Raw genomic sequence first — 22,376 nt, forward strand, 5'->3', positions numbered from 1 at the left:
GCAACAGGCACCCGCCAGCCTCCCCAAAAACCGAGCTGGCCAGCACCTGACACCAGGCCTGGAGGGGCTGTTTCACGGCAGAACGAAGCAGATCTGGTTAATTTTAAAGAAATGGGTGTGTTTGTTGATCTGATTCACAGCAAGCTGGTATCGAGGCACTCACCTGGGAATGACAGTGGGGCTGAAAGAACTGCTTTAAGTCTGGAGACATTCCCGTCACTAACATTCAAGTCTGCGGGGTCAGAAGTTGGGAATTTCCCGGCAGGGGATATTAAGGGCACAAGTCCTGGGACCCTCCCTTTGCCAGCAGCAACGGGTTAACGTGCTCGCTGGCCACCCAGGGGCTGCGCCAGCCCTCTGCATCTGCCTGGCACACCTTGCCAGGCTGCGGCTCCCGAAGGCCAGCCCGTTATTAGCCAGGTGTCGAGCTCCCTAATCACCTAGAGCCTGGCCTGCAGTCTTGAGGGCGAACAGAACCCATTTAAGCCCTGGGAATAGGAAAAAATGCAAAGCGCTAATTTCACTGAACGGCAAATAAAGCAGGGGGTCCCACAGACCAGCAAGGACTAGCACCAAATGGACTTGTTAAAGCTCAGTTTTACAATTCCAGCTAACACGCTGCGCTCCTTACAATACCTCAAAATGCCCCGAGGCACGGACAGAGACATGGAGAGAAGGTAAATGGGAATATTTCAATGGAGGTGGGAAAGCAGCTGTAGCATTTGCTTATAAAACAAACAAACTGAAAAGGCTCTCTACAGATGTTGGTAGGATTTGATTGGCAAACAATTTTCTAAAAATATCCTGTGTTTTTAATGGACAGCTGGTCAGTGGAGCAGTTAATATTCTGCTTTTCAATAAAGCAAGAAGTTTAGAAGCCCATGACATCCCATTTATCTGCACAGAGCTATAGATTCCTGAATCACTGACTGGAAAAATAAGAGAGTTGCTTGATAGGTTGTAGTGGCCTACCAATAATGGACTTTAAATGGATACAAAAATGATTGACCTTTCCACCTTGTGACGCCACAGGCCTCTGAAACACACAGTGAAAAATAGATTTATTTTTTTTTTCCCCTCAAAAGGAACAGTTAATGAAAAGGTATCAAAGCCTACATAACATCCAAATTATAATTTGGATGCAAATCAAACAAGCAATTTAATTAAGAGCCTGCTAATTGGTACAATGCTCTTCGGCTGCAAATGCTTCAGTTTGAAAGAAGATTTTAGTCTCTTGGGTATTTGTTTATACAGTGCTCTGTTTACATTTTATCTTTTGTTTCTTATAAAATCCTTGTAGCCGAGACTGCAGAACACAGCCCAGGCTACGCCCCAAAGACTCCCAGGGAAAAAAAGTGCTGTGACAACTTGCCTGACGCCACTAGCCAAAAGCCATCTGTCTTTCTAATCTAAGCCCCCAACACCCTCTTCCAAAGTAGACTATTGGGGAAAAAATAAGATTAAAAAAAACCTAAAATCAAGCATACCGTTTTATGACATTGATAAATAACTCTCTTAAAATATGGCTGAAACCACCCTTTAAATTTCTAAGGCCTTTCAACTTTATCTCCATAGATAAAATCGACTATTATTATTTTTATGTACTGTGTGATTGTCGATATTCAACTGACAGAGAGCTTAAAATATTTTCTACCTGCTCATCGACAAATGAGCAAAAAATAAGAGGTAAATTATATCCTCACACCCCTGACCAAGGCATCGTCCTGCATTAGATTAATACGCTACAGACACAGCTAGAGGAGCCTACTCCCTTTGACAGAAAAGAGTATTTAACTCATCATCCACAACTCACTCTCATTCTGTTTTGTAAGTCAAAGCATTTTCAGTTCTCAGGATGGAAAGAAAAAAAAAAATCAGGTAAACGAGTGAACTGAAAGTCTGGGATCCGCAAGTCTGGATTGCTTTTCTTTCCTGGAGCAAAACCAGTACAAATTAAATCTGCTTGAGATTTGAGAAGTATTTAAAGACGAGACAACCCACATTGTCTCTGGTTACTTGGAAAGTGTGCAAATTCAGGCACGTGTGGTACTGGGAGCTGGGGCGGAGGGACATGCCAGAACTCCTTGTGTGTGGCTGGGACGGGAGAGACGGAGCTGCCCCCCGGCTCTGCCGCCCCACGCAGGCTGTGGGCAACAGGCCTGGTGAGGAAGGGCACTCTCTTCTAGATGATAATTTAAAATCATCTCACCATTTTGGATCATTTTGTGCTCTTCATTAAACAAAACTCGTTGGGTTGTTTGTTTTTTTTCTTGTAAAAGCCTGAGCTGACGACACACCCCACGGACCCCAAGAACACTGCAGGCTTTAACAATAAACGCAAACGTGCCAGGTTCTCAGCTGGAGCAAAAGCCACGTCGCTCTGTGGGCTGGGGAGGGGCTCTCCTCATTTTTGCCGACGGGGGACCAGCTTCAGCCCTCTGGCACTGCCAACAGGATGGCAACTTCACCCCAAAATAAAGCTACGTTATGTCAGAGGAGAGCAAAGAGGTGGCTATGCCTGCCCTACCCACCAGGATCACAAAACCCAAATCAGCTACCACTTCATCTGCTGCTATTTCCTTTAAACTATTCATTTGTCAGACTGTTAATAACAATATACGGGGGATCAATAGCCAGTTAAAGCCCATGCCTAATATTTTACTCTGCACAACATCCAAGGGAATTTGCATGTTTACAGGCAACACTGATCAAACAAAGTAGAAAGGTCACTCCCTGTGTTTAAGCAAATTCTTGGAGCTTTTCTCCCCAATTAGAAAAGCATGAAAACCAAACCAGAAGATCAGCTCCATGCCTTCTAAGGGAGCCCATAAAAGAACATCAGATGGCAACCAGAAATAGCTCAGCTCCTGCGCCCGGTGTCTTGCACAGGCACAGGGTTTTGCACCACTGCGCTGGAGGAGAAATTCCAGCTTTTTTTTTTTTTTTTTTTTAAAAAAAAAAAACCAAACAACGAAACACCCAACATTTCCTGCACATCAGGTAAACCTTTCAGTGAGCACGTCTTCCTGCCCTTCTCCCCAGCAATCGTGTTACCCGGATTGTTTTTCCGTTGGTAAGATCTAGCAGCTATTGGTTGCACAGCTTATGCTTTAATTTCCAGAGCAAATGGACCACAGATGCTGTGTCAATATAGACATGAGACAAATACAGCCGGTTGCCAGTTTGGGCTCTCGGCCAGGCGATGGAATCACCACTTGTGTTAACGTAAGCCCTCTGGCAATTCGTCACCCTGGCGCTATCCCAGATCCCTCCGACTTGACAAGCGGCTGCAGATTTTGATAGTGGCGCAACAAATCTGGGGTCTGTCTCCTGGTCATGTCTCCTCATTCCACCACACAAAACCCAGAGCAGCAAAACTGTGTTAATATTAGAAGGAGAAAAGAACAGCCGTTAATTAAAGCCGGGAACGTTGTTTCTTGCTGGTTGCCACAGCACGGGTAAGTGGCCGTTCTCACCCTCCTGGCAACTCCCAGCAAAAGCCTCCCCAAAGCAGAGCTCTGAATGACCGGACACCTGAAAGTGGGACTGCCAAGCTTCAACCCTGTTGAACAAAAATTGCTTCTAATGTGTTAACTGTCTGGAAGAGACCCCAGAAGATGGGCAGATCAGCAAGCCTCCAGCGCCTCTCAAGCAGAAGCGATCAATGGCTAGCTCATATGCTCAGAGGACCACAATCAAATGTCATTATTTGTGAGGTTCTACTTGACTTCACATCCCCCTTGCAGAAAAGGCTTTATCGATCCCTTCACGTTGAGGAGAAGGGCAATCAGACAGACTGCAGCAGGAATAACCCCTTTGGCATTTTACATTAAAACAAGAGGGTCTTCTGGCAGGCACCTACACCAATCATTTAAAGACACAGGAGCTCTCATGAAAAAAAAAAAATCACTGAAGACTACTAACAAGATACTAAGCTGACAGCAGAAAGGTTGATGTTATCAGCTACTCTCCAATGAACCAAAGGGCGTTTTCCACTTTTATTTTTTTTTTCTTAATTATTTTTTTCTCTTCTTGCATCACTGCTCTTGGAGGGCACAAGAACTGTTCTCTGCTGGATAGTCTCTGTGGCAGGCAGAGAGAAGAAAATTTCCTTTCTCCTGCTAGCTCATACTCCTGCCTCCTCCACATAGCACTAAATTAGGCAATGCCTGAAGGACCCGCTGGCTACTCAGCTAAATCCATAGAGAATACCCTTTTTTTCCCCCCTTTCAGACCTCCCCTTCCAAACCAGGAAGATGAAATGTACCTTCCCCTTCAATACAGCGGACAAAATAACTCCTAACAATGCAGGCTCTGAGCATTTGTTTCAGGAATGGGAAGCTGTGCACCTGGCATCACGGCTGTGGGCACCAGTAGCAATAAAACCGAAACGCCAAGCTCACATCCATTATTTGTCACACACTTTGCAACGCAGTTCAAATTTGGTAATGAACAAGCGTGACCTTCAGGCTAAAAGGATGGATGGTGAGAGCAACAAGAATGGCATTTTAGAGCAGACTTCCAGTAAAAGTCCTCTGTGTCTTATGTCGTACAAGAGAGCGAGGTCCTCAGGTTTATCCTTAGCTCATTTCTGTTCCAACACACAACACGTGGCTGCTTTTATCACTGCTGATTTTTGCTACAAGAAGAAGGGTGGTTAATGATGGTGGAAGAGCTTACGTGCTGATATCCACCAGTCCTAGAGCAGTAGGGACTCAGCCTTGTGCAGGGGGAAGATTTCTCTCCCTCTACCAAACTATTTAAAATACCATTTAAAAATATAAACATATTTTTCAAGTAAAGTTTCCTTTGATCTACCTCTGTCCCATTTATCACCTCTTGAACGTCAAATATGTCAAACTATCTAAACACGAGCCACTTAAGTGAAAGGAGATGGAAGCCAGGTAAACAGACCCAAATAAGCATCCTGTGCGATCTACAGGAAAAATGTCCTGCTCTCACTTGCTTCTGTGGAGTGTGCCTTCCCTTTATGCTTCCGAGAGATGAACTGTTCAAGAATGCAAGTTACCAAAGTAATTGAGTTAAGCTACCAGCAAAGACAGCATCAAGGTATCCTCCAGCACTGAGAAAGAGTTTATGAGAGAAATCAGACTAGAAAAAAAATTGCTTGGGGGTTAAAAAAATAAATCAACAAACAAAGAACAGGAAGAACAGAACAGCACACTTCATCTTTGTGAAAGATGACAAATTTTAATCCCAGGCCATAAGGCAGCCGATGCAGACCAGTAAGGGCATGTTAATGTCATGGGAGTCTAAGACAACTGTAAACCTGTGTCCTGCTTGCATGGGATCTTTCCAGTGTAAATATTCCAAGTGCCATATGGAGAGAGCATTCCTATCCCTGCTCTGCTTTCCTAGGCTTTGCTTTCCGTAAGCTGCTTCTCCCTGGTACATTTTTATTTGTGTATACATACTTTATTACTTAACTTATACCACATTCAAACACATAGCTTTCCAGGTTAGAGGCCAAAATTGCATACATTCTTTCTAGTTAATCCTGAAAGACCTGGTAGTCTTAAACAGACCCAGGACATGCACCAATTTCATTTTCCAGTATCAACATGAAAATGTGGTTCTGGCTGCTTTAATGGTATAATCTCATCTAAAAGTCAAACAAAAATGCACAAAGTGTGGATTAAAACCAGTGCAAGTTTTCTGTATCAATGATTTCCCACACTGTCAATTAACAAGGGAATTCTGAAAGCGCAAGGAGGTTTGGCTAAAATGTGCCATGTATCTGTCAAAATAATGAGATACTCAACTACCCATAAAACAAACCTCGTAAAAATTTGCAGACAGCTGTTTTGACACACCTGGCCAACTTTAGAGCTCTTTCAAATGGATGACATGCCAACCAGATACGTCTGTTTATTGTAAGTCTGAGTCTGGACCTTCAGACATAAAGAGTTTCATATTTGAAAGTTTAATAAATCATCACACGGGATTCACAATAAGGTAAGGACCCAAGATCATACAATTAACAAGGCCTCGTTATCTGAAGTTCCACTGGGATGGCAAATCAAAGGTATCGAACGGCAAACCTGCCGACAGTCAGAATTCCTAATGCCACAGACATGCTTGTATTTCATTTTTCTAATGAAATTAGCAAACAAATTGCCCTTTTCGATCCTGGCAGCACAACTGTGGTCCGGTATCAATAGAGCTGAGAACATCAGCCACTGAAAGAGGCAACTGTGTCATAAGGTGAGATTACAAAACTCCTAAAACAGGGCTCAGAACCGTGGAACTGTTCCGTATTCTGATTTATTTCTATTTTTAAACTTGCAAGGCTTGTAATTAATGGCTTGAGGACATGAGGAGAATTGGAACAAATTTCAGCCTCAGCTTCCTCTGCATGTTGTTAATGGCTGGTCTGTCCACTAATGTGCTCCAATTTTACCCACATCAACCACATGTGATACAAGCTGCAGGAAAGCAAGTGAATTTTTAATCACCTCTCTGATGTACAGTATAATTGCTGACTTTTATCAGACAGTAGTTAAACAAAGACTTAGAAAGAAATAAATATTCCTTAATTGCACAACTGCCATCGCTCACAGTAGGAGAGCCTTTGAAATGAGTAACTGGCCCGCATTATCACAGCTACACACATACTCAGAGATGTACAAACAAGTTTAGATCAGCGTAGATGTTTATTTATTTCCCAACTAGGTATGTAAGCGTGTGCATGTGCTTATATTGCAACGGAGAGCAGTTATTCAGGTGGTGACATTATCTACCGTGCCCCCGAGCCCACTCGTACACCCCTCCCCACGGACACGCAGGCCCCCAGGGTCTCTCCCACAGGGAGAATCCTCCACGCTGTGCCACGTGTGATATATGGGGTTTACACACATACTAACCTAGACAAATACATTATCTCGTGTTAGCTGGGTGGAATTAGCACTGAGACAGAGCGTGCGGTGCATTTCTGGAGCCAACTTCCCTTCTTACTCGGTGTAAAACAGAAACTTTGACTCCTGGAGCGTTACAGTTTTAAAAAGACAAATGCACATATTTACAGCCCTGAATGTAAATGACTCCCTTGGAGCTGACGTTTCCTTCTACCCCCAGGACATCCCAATGAAAGGAACCATGCACTTTTATATCCACAAATGTCATCAGCACTTATTTCAGCACCTGTGATGCCTTGAGGACCCACCATAAGTTTAAAAAAAAAAAAAAAAAAGGACATAAAAAAAAAGAATCATACAAACAATCCCTCCCCAATACCAGCCTGCTGTCAAAACTGCTGAGAGCTGTGCCATAACGCTTTTAGTTCATGTCTAAAGGTATAATCAGCAAGGCACATGTGCGAACCTGCCATTCAAGAAATGCCCCAGAGTTTAGTACCCAAGTCTGAGGCAAGAAAGATACAAAAGGAGAAAAATAATAGTGCTTAACATCCAATTGGGAGAAGATCAGCCAGGAAATTACAAAAGCTGTGCCTATTTGGCAAATAAAATGTAAAACACCTTATAGTGTGATATGGGCTCGCAAAAGTGCTGATAATAGATTAAACACATGTACTCCACTGTTTTCAACAACTGCTGTTCTTTCCACTGTGCAGTTCCTACGGCTTTCCTTTTCCCTTTCAAGAAAAAAACAAAAAAACAAACAAAACCCAACAAAACCATCCCTATTCCATTTAAATTGTTCAGGGAACCGGGTCTTTTGTACTAAATATTGTGAGATATGTGATCAGTTCAGCATCAGACTCCAAACTTTGTTAAGGATGCACGTGAAAGCTCAGAATTCAGCAGAGAAAGAAGCTTAATATTAAGGGGCGTTAAGTGCTGATTAAAGGGAGCACCCCAGAACGATGTGGACTTTGCTCATTTTCCTTTGCCTGTTTCAGCAGAGGGGTGCTGTGACACCAGACCCCTTCGATTTTGCAGCAGATCTGGCAGCTCTTAAGAGGCCATGAATAAAAGGCAAGTGCACAGCAACGTTCCCCAGTTTCAAACTCTGCTTTAAGGGATTATTTTCCCCCAGGAGAACCAGCGAGACCAAGCTGCAGGTCGGTGTTCTGTTACCTTGCTGTACTCCTCCCAGGAGTTGCTCCAGGTCCAGTAGTGAGCCTTGTAAAGCCCGACTCTCACGGCCATCATCTCGTTGCCACGATAATAGAATATGGGCCTGAGAAGGAAAGCAGAGCTGCATGAGAAACACCAACACACCAGGCCCGGGCAGGCACGGCCGCAGCAGCCTCGCTGATAAGGGAGACAAACATTTTAATGGTGTCTGACTTCCGATTCGGCTATCAGTCAGAAACAGGCTGCCTCCTAATAGTCTCCACTGCAAGGTTTTCAATTAACATTTTTTAAAGTGTTCATCAAGTTGAGAGCTCACAGGGCGCAAGAAAGAAACATTATACAGCTTGGCTGCCAGTGATTGTTAATCCTTGAACTATCAGACCCTGTTATTTCCTACAGAGCGTGCCGATTTAAACACCAAATGTCTCCGAACTGGCGTGTGTGTGTGCGAGAGAGACACGGGGATTCACAGACGCTGTGATGTTTCGTCTCCTCTTTATGGCAGCCCCAAGCTTTGTGCCGTTAGTGTCACATGGACAGGGTGGCCGGGGAGGACACCAGATGCTGGCCTGTTCTGGATGACATCTCAGAAAAACTCCACATGGAAAAATCTGGCAGCCAGACACGCTTTATTTTTAACTCCTGTCCATTTTCCTTCCCCAAATCTCCCTTTGCCTCATGTAAACATACCACCGAAAACTGTGTTTTTTTTTCTCAGAGGTTTTCCTAATTAAAAATATATTTGAGAAACGCACCTCACTCAGAGAATTTGGTCTGCACCTGTGTACATGCATTACCCTTTCCCTGGGCATCCCAGCAATGTTCCTGTTGGTTTCCCCAATAACACACTCTCGTTTTTTGAGGGAACGGTACAAAATTTTACTGAAATGGACTATCCACAGGGGAGAGGTTTGATTTGTTGGTGCAACTCATCACACAAGGACATCAGGCTTAATCAGCTCTTCTCTCCAGTTGTTTCAGGCTGCTGACAGGATGAGATCATGAAGCTGTTTATCACTGTTGGTAGGGTACAAACATCTTTGGTTTTCGTTCAGAGACGCCACTCGGCAAAAACTACTTACTCCCTGTGATGCCACCTTGAGAAAAACAGTCCCTAAATGCAAGATAAGATTAAAATATCCACACCTGAATGACAGGAGGGGCCTTAGATCTCTTCTATTTTAGAATTGGAGCCTTCTCTGCAGGTTCCTTGCACAAACAATGCGCCTTTCTCCTTTGTCCCCAGGAACTGCCCACGAACAAAGGGGAAACGCTGCTGCCAGCAGAGCCCACGCCTGCATCCTTAACGCACCTGAAACGGCGGTGAAATTAAGGCAGCTTGGGAGATCTGCCAAAGCGCAGAGCCCGACCTAAACCAGTCCCATTAACAAAAGCCCAAACAAATGTCCCACAAAGTACACCAGTCTCCTTTTTCCTTGCTGTAAACACTCATTAGCTGACCAGCTATTATGTGCCCCTTTGATTGAAAGTTTGGGGGTGAGGTCTTTGCTTTTTAAAAAAAAAAAAATAAAAATTTCCACCTTCAAAAGAGCATTAGGGCTTGTACACAAAATTCTGCTGTTACTGATTTCTTTTTTCCCCATTCACTTTTTCCTTTGTAAGTTGTAAGAACACAACAACTGCATCTCCTGGAAAGTTTTTGAAGGTTGTAGAAACTGTGACCTGCTCAGGTCTGGGTAAAAAAAAAAAAAAAACGAAGAAAAGAGAAGAAAAAAGAAGAGAAAGAAGAAAAAAGAAGAGAAAGAAGAAAAAAGAAGAGAAAGAAGAAAAAAGAAGAGAAAGAAGAAAAAAGAAGAGAAAGAAGAAAAAAGAAGAGAAAGAAGAAAAAAGAAAAAAAAAAGTCCTGAGTGTGCCTTGAGTGACTGCTGTTGTAACACAAACAGCACCAGTTCCAAGGGCTTGCTGACTGCAATGAAATTCTCTTTTAAAACAACAAAGAAGCTTTACAAACTTGCAGAAGATGGGATAAGCCGTGTGTGAGGAACCTGCAACACCTGGGGTCAGCCACTGCCTGAGCTCTCAGGTAACACTGGAGGCACGCTTCTTGCTTAACAGGAACAATTGTACAGAACAAAGGCTCACATCCAATGCAGAAAAGAACTCAAATGTGGTTTTGTTCACGCGTTTCCCTGCTGTCTCACAGCCTAATAATGTTTGTATTCAGATTTCCCAGGCTGCCAAATTCCTCATCAAAATCACAACTCCAAGACCTCTCTTGACCTCCGACCCTTCTGACGAGAGCGCCAAGGGTATTTGCTGGCAGATCTTTGTGCCTGCACCCCACAGCTGACGGCACACTCCTCCGTGCCCATAAAGATCCCAGGACTTTAACCCAAATGTGTCCTTGCAAAAGCATCCTCACAAACAGGACCTTGGGAGGAGGTGGGCTCCCAGATGAGCCGCAGCAGCGCAGCCTTCACCATCAACCTCCCTCAAGCAGGGGCTCTGAAGACCCAGCATACTCTTGGATGTTTTTCCAGTCATAAATAATGTATTCTCCCCTACCCAGGCTACAGTCCTCAAGCTTTTATCTCCCCTATTGCCATATGTTGTTCCAGGGATCCCTGCTAACCCCCTGACATTTGTGTCTGTCCCCAGACTCCGCTGTCTGGCAACATGCCACATGTCAGGAAACCCCACCTCTGCTTGCTCCACCAGAGAATTAACCCAGAGCAAAAAGCTACCCCACCTCACTGAGCCGGAGCACAGATGCATCGGTTCAGTTTATAAAATATTTCTGTAAATCTGATTTAAAAAATAAACCAGGATTTGGCATCCCTTCAGTCTGGAGGCAAGGGTCAGAGCTCCGGGCTCATAACTAACCTGTCAATTAGCTTGCCCTGCAAGATGGCAGGTAAAAGGTCGATGCCATCAATCTGTCTGTCACTGGGAGGCTCCAGTCCCGCCAGGGAGAGGCTGGTGGTGAAGAGATCCATCACGTTGCCCAGCTGATGACTGATCTGAAAAAGCAACAGAAACGCACTTGCGGAAAAACCTTCAGTAAAAGCCAAAATGAAACAGGCTGGTTTCCACCAAAGCAGAAGTATTTCTTCCTGAACTTCCTTCCCTGCTAAGCATCTTTGGAGAGTATCTCCCTTTACAGTGCGGCGGTCACCAGCAAACCTCCTATTAAAATAATAAAGGAAAGGAGATGATCCGTATTTCTCCACTTCTAGGGAGCATTTGCATTTTGATTCATTTTTTCATTTGCCTCTCTTTCTTCTCACTTCTCTCTATGTATCCACTTTACAGAAGCATGTTTTTGCAGAGTTCAACTTAATTTAGCAAATTCCAAGTCATCTGTGAATTGAAAAATCAGCACTTAAACCAAGAAAAAGAAAGTCCTTGATTTGTTCCCTCTCCAGGTCATCTCTGGAGTCCAGAATACCCTGAGAGAGTTCCCAGAAAGCACAGGGATAGATGGATAATAACAAAAAGAGCCTGATGACTTCATCTGCAAACCATTTCCAACAATTCAAGAACTGTAAAGTTGTGGTATTTTTAGTATAAATTTTAATAAGGGAGAAAAACATCTGGGTTTGGCTCCAGTGGAGATGTACAGGCTTTTTTTTTTTTTTCTTCCCCTTGCCTCTTTTTTTTTTTTTTTTTCCTTCCTTAATTGGAAGCCATACTTATCTCTCTGGTCTTAATTATTTATATTTTAAAAACCTAAAAAGTCTGTTCTGACTGATTCTTTCTGAATCTTTGCTCCCAGCCTGCTTGTGATACGCCAGAGTTATCTGGTGTAGGATGTTTAATTAGCCAGTGACACATTAAATTGAAGCAGCTACATCCAAATCAAGAGCAAGACTGTTTTGCACCAGGATGCACCAGCACAAGATGTGAGATGAAAAGAGCCTTTCTCAGCCGTACCACTTGTTCGGAAACAAGAAGCCATCTGATACAAGGCCACATCTGTAAGTACAGAAGCATTTTCTGACTCAAATCCAAGCCCTAGCAGCAGCCTTGCGAATGTCAGTGTGAACATTACGATGCTGGGACTATCAAAGACTTTTTATCTCCGAATCCTCTTTCTACTCACAAACAGACCCCCAGCCTGTAAGCTGACACTAATTATTTAAATATGACAACAAATGATAACGTCATAAATCAATTTTTTGTGAGATGCTGGTTGCAGAAAAAAAAAAAATGAAGGGAAAATGTTATTTTTGCTGGGACACTAAGCCTTTTATTAAGAGACTGGGCTGAAAAAAAGTGAAGTTAAAGGAAGAATTAGCGGGGAAAAAAAAAAGAAACAGGAGAAAGCAACATGCAGGGGACTGATTATAAGTTTAACATTACAATATCACATTACTTGATTACAGTAATTCCAAATTTTAATGGCTATCATTCATCAGAAGTTGTTGGCAGGAACACATAATATTAAAACTGCATGCAAGAATATTTCTACAACTCTTCAGAAGAAATCAAAGTGCAAAGCTCTGAGCACAAGAGGAAGCCTGACCATGGAAACCCTTGCCCAGGAGAGCAGTTGGATCAGTTGACCAAGATCAGAAAGTCTTGCAGAAGGTCCTGGGCACTTGAGGTTAAGCCTTATGCACGGACACCGCTGCCGAGGCAGCCTGAAAGAGGTTGTGCTCAGCCCGTCCCTGCAGGCAGAGGGATGAGCCCCCAGATCCCTCACAAAAAGCAGATGTATACGTGAAGTTCCCTCTCTGCATGGAGGATGGGGATCCTCTGATACGCAGCTGTGGAGAAGGAAAACAGACTTGAGCTCTCCGATGGGGCAACCCTGCTTCTTGCTCTCCCCAGGGCCACTGGGCAAACGTATGGCTGCGGAGAACCAAAGCTCGTCCACGGGATGAGCCGAGGGACAGTGCTGAGCCCTCCTCGGGTCCCCTGGGCTCTTCTCTGGTCTCGGCTGTGTGCTCAGAAAGGACTGAGATGTTAAAACCACAAAACCAAACCACCAGCTCGCTCCTCACTGAGCCGGGGAGCTTCGTGAGCCACCGGCGTTGGGAACGCTGCGCTCCCTCGGAAGTCAAAGGGGATTACAAGCACTCAGAGTCTCAGCAAAGATGCTCAGTCCCTCGCAGGCTCATCTGCCGGGCAATTTACCCCGAGCATGCCTTAGGAGAGCTGCAGGGTCAGCAGAACACCATATGCAGAGCTCGGAATCTAATAAAGAGGAGATCTGGTGCACGCCTGCTCCCTGACAACTGCTACATCAGGAGCAGGCGGGCAAACTGGTGCCTGAGACTTTTTGTAATTAGACCTCTCTCAATTTATAAGGCAAATCCAAAAGTCACTTTTCTTGTTGTCGCTCCATTCCCTCGCCTCAATCTTTTGATAACAGGCAGCAAGAGGCAATCGCTGACCTGAGCCTCGTGCCCCTAATATCACCTAATTTATACATCGCGTTGTGACAATCCTGTGGGGCCACCATGGTCTTCTTGTACTGCCCTTATTAACCATAACCAGATGTAGATGACTCTCTTTAATCATCCAATTACGTTTCTGGTCTCAGACAACATTTTTCCATGAAGCAGAGAAAACTTCTTAAGGAAATTAAATGCCCATGCCACAGCCACTTGGATTTATCTGTGCTCTGCAGCACCACATTGAAGAAGGGGGGGAAAAAAAAGGTTAATATTTTCTATAAAACTTTGAAGTATTTTCAGAGAAAAATAAAAAAATTACCATTTTCTCCTGTCAACAGTGCTCTTTCATTCCAGTTGCCTTTTCCTTTTTTTTTTTTTAAGAAAAGAAAAAGAAAAATCCAGAGAGGGCAACAGCTCAGAGAAAATAAATAATATATAAAAAAAGAGTGAGATCAGATATTGCTCGTATCAGTGAGAAACAGCCGGTATTACGCACGTAAGAACGGATTTTTCCCCCCTCCTTCCCCCCCCTTCTTTTTAATAAACTCTCAGTATACACATAACGTCTTTAAGAAAATGAAATCCTTTTGCTGTGGGCCACGTTGCTGGAAGAAATAGTCACCACTGCTGTTATCAGTGCTTTCAAGCTTTAACTCTGAATCAAAGGCGACAATTAATAAAGTCGCCCCCGCCAGGAATGGAAAGGAGGAAAGCTAAATATTTGAAACTGGGTGAACAAATGTCAGGGTGTTTTTAAATAAAATCCTTTTACAGTTATCACAGTGAGCAGACCTGATATCCCTGTCTAATTCAATTTCAATTTGCGCCCCATGGGAGATAGCGAAGAAAAGGTTGCAATGCTGTCTTTGGGTTGATATGTTCTTTTCTCCTTCAGGAAGCAGGCACGAGAGAGGAAGGGGAGGAGGGTGAGGGAAGAGAGGAGGAGGATTCAAATACCAACAGAATATGATTTTTTTTTTTTTTTTTTTTTTTCCAGCTGGATCCTTCCAGAAGGCAGATGTGATGTGGGGAATGTTGAAATGCCGATTTGTTATGAATTCACCTGGAAAACGTAGCTGAGGAGGAAACTGCAGAAATGCTGTTGGTGTGTGAATAAATATTCCTGATGGGGGACCAGAATTAACTGAATGTTGATGCCAAGAGCAACGCGTGCTCCCGAGGCATCCTTCTCCCCCAAAAAACTGCAAATCAGCCAACTGCACCAATTATCCTAACCTCTGTCAGTACCCGTCAAGTGTTCACAACCCCGTCACCTAGCTGCTTCTGTTTAAATAAAAAAGGGACTCCTTTATTTCAGCAAAAGTACCCTTTAATAGAAATAAAAAACCTCCATCCTGTATGTCAGAAAGATGATAATAAACTGCCAGATCCCATCAGCAGAATGAACCTTCCACCTCACTTTTGGATTTCACTGGCCAGACACACAAACCCTATTTTTCTGGCTGCAGTTGTGCCCCCTGAAACAGCTGCTGGCCCTTCCCCTGCTCCTCAAAATGCCCACGGCTGGAAAGGAACCACCATTTTACCGGGAGCAACCCCAGCACGGGAAGGAGGAGTTGACCCTTCAGCTTTTGCTTGGAACCCCTGAGAAGTTTTTTTGCTTCCACCTTGGTTCAGGGCTCCCAAGCCTTTTGTTTCCTTCAACTCTTTTGAAAAGAAAGAGCAGTGAGAGACTTTGAAGCAGTTTTCCCACATTTTACAGATTCTTGGACTACATAGGACTTAGGTTGACCAGTTCAAACTCGTAGTCAAGAAGATGTTGAAGCTACAGACTCCGTAAGATACAGAAAAGAAGCTGAAACGGTACTAGCAAACGTGTCTCTTCACTTCCTACGTCAGTGAAAGGCAATTATGAAGCAATAACTACAGGCACGCTACGGGCTGAGCTGTATCACACAGAAGCAACACCAAACCTCTCACCTGCCGTCAGTGCTGCTGTGGGTACCAGCGCTGGAGCCTCGATGGCAAGAATACAAGCAGAAAAGACATGTAAGTAGCTATCACATATTTACTTATCAGTAGTGTCCTACGGGGGACTGACTGGGAGCAAAGCAGCACATCTGGGGACAGAGCTCAGAACAGGCCTCTCGAGTGGAGTCCAAGAGGGCATCTGGGGACGTAACACCCGCACGGACAGAGAGCTGGCAGGCAGCATGGGTAAGTGGAGCCCAGGATAGGGAGGATTTAAAGTTAAGCACGTGCTCAAGTGCTGAGGGTGATACCAGCAGTGGTGGAGGAGGGGATTTTCGGGCACATACCTGCCCCACTAAGCCTTAAGCACACTCTCCGCTCGCTGAGCATGCAAGGGCTCACGGCGCTACGGTGGCGGCCACCCACCCAGGCAACCACGTAACTCTGCACCGAGATGGCTGTTCACAGGAATGCAAACAGCAGCTTCAGCCGTGGCCTCAAGCGGGAAGCCATGCACTGCACCAGGCTACCGAGAACATTTTTGCACCCCGGAAAGCTTCACCACTGCACTACATGCAAAAAGGCTACCTGCGAGGGGGGTACCAGGCAGTCACAGTTAGAAACCAAGCAGGCACAATGATCTCCCTACTCGTGTTCTTAATTATCCTCAGAGTTACTACAACGGAAAAAATTTTTAAATTTGGTATTTGCTTGTTCCCATTTATAATGCATGTTTACTTTTAGCACATTATTTAGTTTGGACATGGAAAACAAAACAGTCAGCTTCAGTTTCATGTTCTCGTATGCTAGCCCAAGGCTGTTGTACTTGGCTTGTAAAGGCTTTATGGAAATGTTTAAATTTAAACAAAAAGACTGTTTTCATTTCAAATTAAAAAAATAATAAAACATCCCTAGTCGGTTTTTTGAACTCTTTAAAAATTATGAAACCAAACTACCCTCCTGCCCTCAGCTGCAGATCTAAGCTATCTGATGGCTTCCTCCTCAATGCAAATGATAAATTATCATTATCCTGACTCAATTAAACCACCAAAAAGGAATGCAACTTAGAAAAATGTTTTATTTATGAATAGTTTGCAGTCTTAAGCACAGTGCCCAGTTAATGAAGTATCACTTTCTTCAGGGATAAGAGATGCTTACAAAGGGGAGGGAATCTGTATTATTTACTGTGAACCTTGCCTGCAGAAGAATTGATTACATCCTTCTTTAATGAGAACTGGGACAAGAGAGGCTGGTAGTGCCACTGGAGGATTATTTTGAAGTGATCATATCTGAATTTGTGTACAGGCAGAAAAGAGCAATACTCTGGTATCTAGACCTCCCCGAGTGGAACTTTTATCAAACACCAGAGCAAGAGCCCTGAGGGTCAAATCACTTGATCCTTCAGGGCACAGAGAGGGTGTGTGGGCAACACACTCCTGCTCTACACTGGGACACGCATCAGCAGCGTGTCTTTACACCCCAATTTGTTCGGACACAGAACTCACTAAAAATACTGTGGTCCAAAAGAACGAAGGGTTTAAATAGAGCAGAAAGACTGCTTGGTGCTCACAGAAGAGTTGATCATAGACACTCTAGATGCAAATTTGCAATAACAAACAGGAGCAGCATCGTTCTCTAGGGGCAGCCTTCAGCTCCTGATTTAGACAAGCATCTGGACAGACACGTTGGGCATGTTAAAAGTCTGATCCAAACCCCACTGAATCCAGCAAGAACCACTCCACCCCCTTCAGTCCACTTAAGAGAGACCAGAACGGTTCCAAGCAGATACTCACCCCTCCTGCAGGTATGTGTCCGGGCCACCAAGCAATAGCTGGCTCTCTCATGCCACCTTCAAAGGTGGTTTGTTTGCCGCACAGAAAACGCCCATTGCTTCCTCCTAGAGAGAGAAAAGCCACCATAAAACACACAATATGCCAATATCCTATTTCAAAGGGGCACTGTTAACCGGGAAATTTTTAGGCTAGTTTTAAATGAATTTTCATTTCTGCATGAATGCTTCTTCAAATAACATGTCCAGAGTCGTTCTGGCTTTTGTTGTTGTTTGTTGTGTTGAGTTTTTTTAAATATCCCTTTATGACAAAGTTTTAGGAGTGTCTTTTCAGGTCGAGGAGAAAGTGACAGTTAAACGCAACTTGCTATCAACCAAATAAAGGAAAAAAAAACCCAAACCAAACAGAAAATACTTGGCTGGCATTTTCCTTCCCTTTAAGGATGTCAACTGCTGTTTGTAACTAAAGGAAATCTGACACTTTCAGGCAGAAATATAATATTTTTTTCATAATCCTTTTAAAGTACCAGAGCACTATTAGATGCAGATACAAGAGTGCGTTCTCTGAACGTTCACTCTCAGAGATAGCAAGTGCTTTGCAGGAATGTCTGGGATTTTAAACCCAGCCTTGCAGCTAAACTTGCCGAGGAACAAACAAGGAGGTCTCGCGACTGATTCCAGGTCACCCGAAGTCAAACACAGTGGTTGAGCTGAAATCAGAACTCGGGATACTCCCTGCTCTGTGGTCCAATAACCACGAGACAGCCTGCCTCCAAATACAAGAGTGGGTTATAAAATCAATTTGCAGTGACTCCGAGAGAAACAATCTAAACAAAAGAAAACTCGTGAAGTAACAAAGATACTTTTTCTTCTTTATATTGTTCCTGAGAGCTAAAGGAGGAGGGACTCTTGAACTCTCTGTAATTACTCAGCTCAAATATGCATTTGGCAGATGGAGAGTAAACACTCTGCTAAGTTATTGTGCCTGGTCCTAAATAAATTACAAAATATTCACCCCTGACAGTGGAAATGAACACAGGTGAACAGCCACACTGGGTCAGGCCAAGGGTCCATTTAGCCAAGGATGCCTCCTCCAGCAGCGACCAGGAATAACAAACATAAACTAACTCTAAACACAAATGCTCTGCATTTTGAGGCTTCTCCTAACTGCATAAAACAAAACCCCAGGCACAGGTCTCCTTCCCTGCCAGACACAGAGATTGAAGGCTTGATTTCACAACCCCAGCCCAGGTTTGTTCATCTGAGGCTCACCTTGTTTAGGAGCTGAAATGAGAGCAGCCCCATTATCAGAGGTGAAAAACACAAAAGTGTTCTCACTGATACCCAGCTTCTGAAGATGTTTGAGGATTTTTCCAATGCTATCATCAATTTCTCGTACAGCGTCCCCATACCTGAGGCAAAAGCAGATGCAAACTTAAAGGCAGCAGAAGAGGGAAGGTGTCACACAGGGTGACACATTGCCATCAGCCACAACGTTTTCAGTGGGTGTAATTTATACCCACGCTGCAGAAATGCTTCTCTTATGCATCACGTAATGTAATAAAGTTTTCCACTGTCACTGCAAATACCTGGAGAGAGCAACCTCTTGGGTATTAAGAGTCAGAATTTGTTCAGATGTCGGCCACTCTTGGACAGAGACCAGCAACTGATATAAATTTAGCTATAAAGTTCTCAAATATAGGCAAAGCCACTTCGCCATAGACTTGAAGCTAATAACACAGTTTTGCTTATGGATGCTGGTTTGAAACTGCACGCTCAGAAGCAGGGCTCACAATATCTACAGAGCTCTTTGCCTCCTGTAAATTGTGTTTTTCATGCGTGCTTTTCTACTTGCTGGTCTGATTTATAGGCTTTTAAAACAGGCACTAATCATACAAAAGCCTTCCAAAAAATCATCTGTGCCATATACAGCACTTCATTACTCACACAACTGGCAAAGGAGCTTAGACTCCCCCCTCCTCCCCCATTTCAGTCACATGATCTTCATTTCAGATTATAGTAAAATTATTAAAGAACAATCCAAGCAAAGTCTGCACAAACTAACGGATCTCAGCACACGCATACGCTTTTGAGAAATGATCTCTATACTTGGTTCTAATAAACATTGCTTAGGTTTTCTGTTTCTGCAGCATGAGGTATTAATCAAAAAACCCCAACAAAACCAACACTCACAAAAACAAGACTTACAGTCCTCTCTGACTAGTGCCCAGGAACTGTTTGGAGGCATAAACAGGAGCGTGGGTAGCATCAACTGCCCAGTATAAAAAGAATGGCTGCTGGCTGGCCTGCTGCTTGCTAATAAAATCGAGAGCTTCCTGTAAACAACAATAAAAATGAATTTAACGGACTTATCCTCTGCCATCTAAATTTTTCCCAAAAAAAGCAGCATAAAGTCACTGCAGCTTAGAAATCAGTATTAAGATGGACAGTACCTGCAGGTAGATCTGAGTCAAGTTGGCTTCACCTGTCTTCAGATCAATTTTGAAATCTTCATAATATCTTAAGTTAAAATGAATCAGAGAGGAAAAAAAAAAAAAATCAATCCTAAGGAATATACAAGATAAAGAGGCTTCCTCCCTCCCTTTACTTACTGGGTAAGCAGGCAACAAACAGACCACAGATGCTACTCAGCAAACTGTCTTCAGTTATTAAAAAGAATGTCACCCTATATTTTTCTAATGAGAGAAAGCAGTGAAGCAGCTAGATCCAAATTGAGGACTACAAATTTTGGACAATCCTGAGCCACTGATCTTTCACTGTTATTAGAATAGGGGTAGTATGCTTCAAGATCTCATGCTGCTACTCCTTCAGTAGAGAACTGTTTGAAAAGTGAGTAAAATTTTCAGAAGTACACAACAACTTCCAGTGAGACCCTGGAATCAGAACCTGGGCTGCTTTGAAAACTTTATGTGAGCAGGATCTTTAGACACCAATTAAGCAAAGGGCAGGGGGCAGTCCTCGGGAGAATAACAGCAAGTGAAATAAGATGACAGCAGCCTCAAAATGAATGGACAAGAATGGCACAGACTGCAGACTTGGAGCACGGAATGGTGCTGCACAAACAGACAAAAGGTTATTACAAACAGGAAGAGAAGGAATAAAAAGGTCTTTCAGTACAGAATGGAACCAGCTTCCAAGAGAAGTAGAGGAGTGAAATCATCACAGGAAGCCTTCAGGGTGCAACGGGATAAGCAAACACCTCTGGGAGGAGGCACTCTAGAGCAGCTGCTTCCCTAGACCATCCATGTGCAACCTGCAGGTTGGTCTTGGCACTCGGGCCTTTATTAATCCTCAGAATCAAACACCTAGCTTCATATTTAACGAGCTTCAAGTTGAAATTTAGATGGAAAGGTAGAGCTGAGGAAGCCAGGATTCCTACAAAAAGTGGTTTAGGAGTTCAGAATAAAGTTTAGTAGTCGACTACCACGCCAAGTCTCTGAGGGGCATCAATACCATCGAAGCAGGTGTGTATTGTCTCAGCTTTAACTGGAAAAGTCAGAGGGCTGCAATCACAACTGATTGCCCAGGCAACAGTTCTTAAGGACCTTTTGCTGCCAGCACTGTCTTCAAAGCCTCCTCTTCCCCCAGGAAGGACTAGCCTTGCTTCCTCTCCTAGATGAGAAACTCACATACCTCTTGGTGGTTAACCTCTACCTTCCTGTTTCTGCCCACCTTGTGTGTTTTCCCACAAGGCTTTCCCTTCAGTCTGTCTTAGTTCCAACAGAAACCACCACCCAGGCCTTGTACGGCTGGATATTGGCCGTCCCCAGACTAGTGGGAAAGTCCTGTTCAAAAGCACAAAGGCAAAGCAAGAGATGAGATCCTGGCACAGGTCCAGAAATACAAATGGGTTTCGAAAAGAGACAAGACTAGTTCATAGAAGTCACTGTCTGTTAATGATCTGCTCGCAACCTTCAGTTTAGGAAGGTGGACAACCATACAAGAGAAGGACCATTCCACATATCCCTTTTCTTATACCCTTTCTATAAGCCTTCACTACCAGTGGTCATCGCAAAGTATAAGGGATTAAATGGACCCAGAAGGGCCGTTCACCTCTTTCACGACCTTTTACAAGCATCTCTTCTGCACTGGCTCACTGCTGAGTTGCAGGACATTCAGGGCACTCAGCAGGAAGCACCCCAGACCACACGAGGCAGGATATTCTCGGTGCTCGACAGGCTATGGAAGTTCTCTGCACAGGGTGAGGTACCTGTAGAACACTGCCCGTCCAACTGAGTCTGATTCTGAAGCAGCTGCTGTTTTCGCCAATCCCTTTTCACTGAAATGGGTTTGCTATGCCAGCACTTATCTTCCAGCACTGTAATGTCAGCAGGGAAAGCAAAGAAAATAACATTACCAGGCAAGTAGCTGAATTACCTGCCAATCATTTCCCAGTCCCTATACACAGGGATATTTGGGAGCGCTCTGTTATCAAAAGGTCCAAAATGGCAGTTTGGGGATCCAAACCATTCATCAAACCCGTGCTTCAGGGGGTGGAACTGGGGCCGGTGACCCAGATGCCTAGGAGCAAAAAAACCAGATGAGTTAAAATTCTACTGCAAAGAAGCAAAGAATAATCTCATCAGAATGGCATGCAAGAAAACAATCTTTGCCTAAGAAGAAAAACTTCAAGCATTTTAATCAAATAAGTGACTGCAGAGCATCGTCTTGATCTTTCTCATACTTGTTGCAAATGCATACATGCAGTCTCGCTCCAGTGCTGATATTTCTCCCATTTTGGTCTGCTGTCCAACCTTTGTTTTCTATTATTTCCTTCTACTGGTGTCTTCTCATGCTGCCTCGATGACCTGTACTGATGGACTACACTGCCCAAAGCTACTGCAAAGACGCACATAATGTTTTACTTAAGGATTCTGATCTACGACAAGTCACTTTTATACCACTAAGCTGTAAAAACACAAGGTAAAGCTCATGAAATGTACCATTATATCTACATTCCCTTTATGGAGTATTCATGCTGCCAAAATGTTACGAGAGACCTGAATGTAAATGAGAATGAGTTCTTTATGTGCACACGTGAACGTAAAACACGTTTAGCTACTGCTGATGACAGCTCCATTCTACTATGCAGCTTGAAAATTCTCCATCCTTAACTTCAAGATGAAGCTCCTCTCTCATCTCCAACTTCTGTACTGCAAATTCTACACTTTACTCATTTATACTATCTTGAAGATACAGAATGCCCATCCTCTG

The 22,376-nt window shown here is 43.8% G+C and overlaps 1 protein-coding gene across 5 annotated transcripts in view; it reads right to left on the reverse strand.

The window, feature by feature from the left end:
* GALNS (galactosamine (N-acetyl)-6-sulfatase) overlaps positions 1-22,376 on the reverse strand; it is a 51,194-nt gene that overhangs the window by 20,792 nt on the left and 8,026 nt on the right. For all 5 annotated transcript variants that reach the window (XR_012634182.1, XR_012634180.1, XR_012634181.1 and 2 more), the window contains exons 5-11: positions 21,540-21,683; positions 19,595-19,661; positions 19,350-19,477; positions 18,414-18,553; positions 17,146-17,249; positions 10,902-11,038; positions 8,058-8,160 (exon numbers count right to left, since the gene is read on the reverse strand). Coding sequence is in view for 1 of the 5 variants with exons in the window: in XM_074912999.1 (XP_074769100.1) it covers positions 8,058-8,160; positions 10,902-11,038; positions 17,146-17,249; positions 18,414-18,553; positions 19,350-19,477; positions 19,595-19,661; positions 21,540-21,683 (823 nt within the window). In the remaining 4 variants the exon portion in view is untranslated. The remainder of the gene's footprint in view (positions 1-8,057; positions 8,161-10,901; positions 11,039-17,145; positions 17,250-18,413; positions 18,554-19,349; positions 19,478-19,594; positions 19,662-21,539; positions 21,684-22,376) is intronic.

This window comes from Athene noctua, chromosome 9, assembly GCF_965140245.1.
Source record: "Athene noctua chromosome 9, bAthNoc1.hap1.1, whole genome shotgun sequence".
Taxonomy (NCBI): Eukaryota; Metazoa; Chordata; class Aves; order Strigiformes; family Strigidae; genus Athene; species Athene noctua.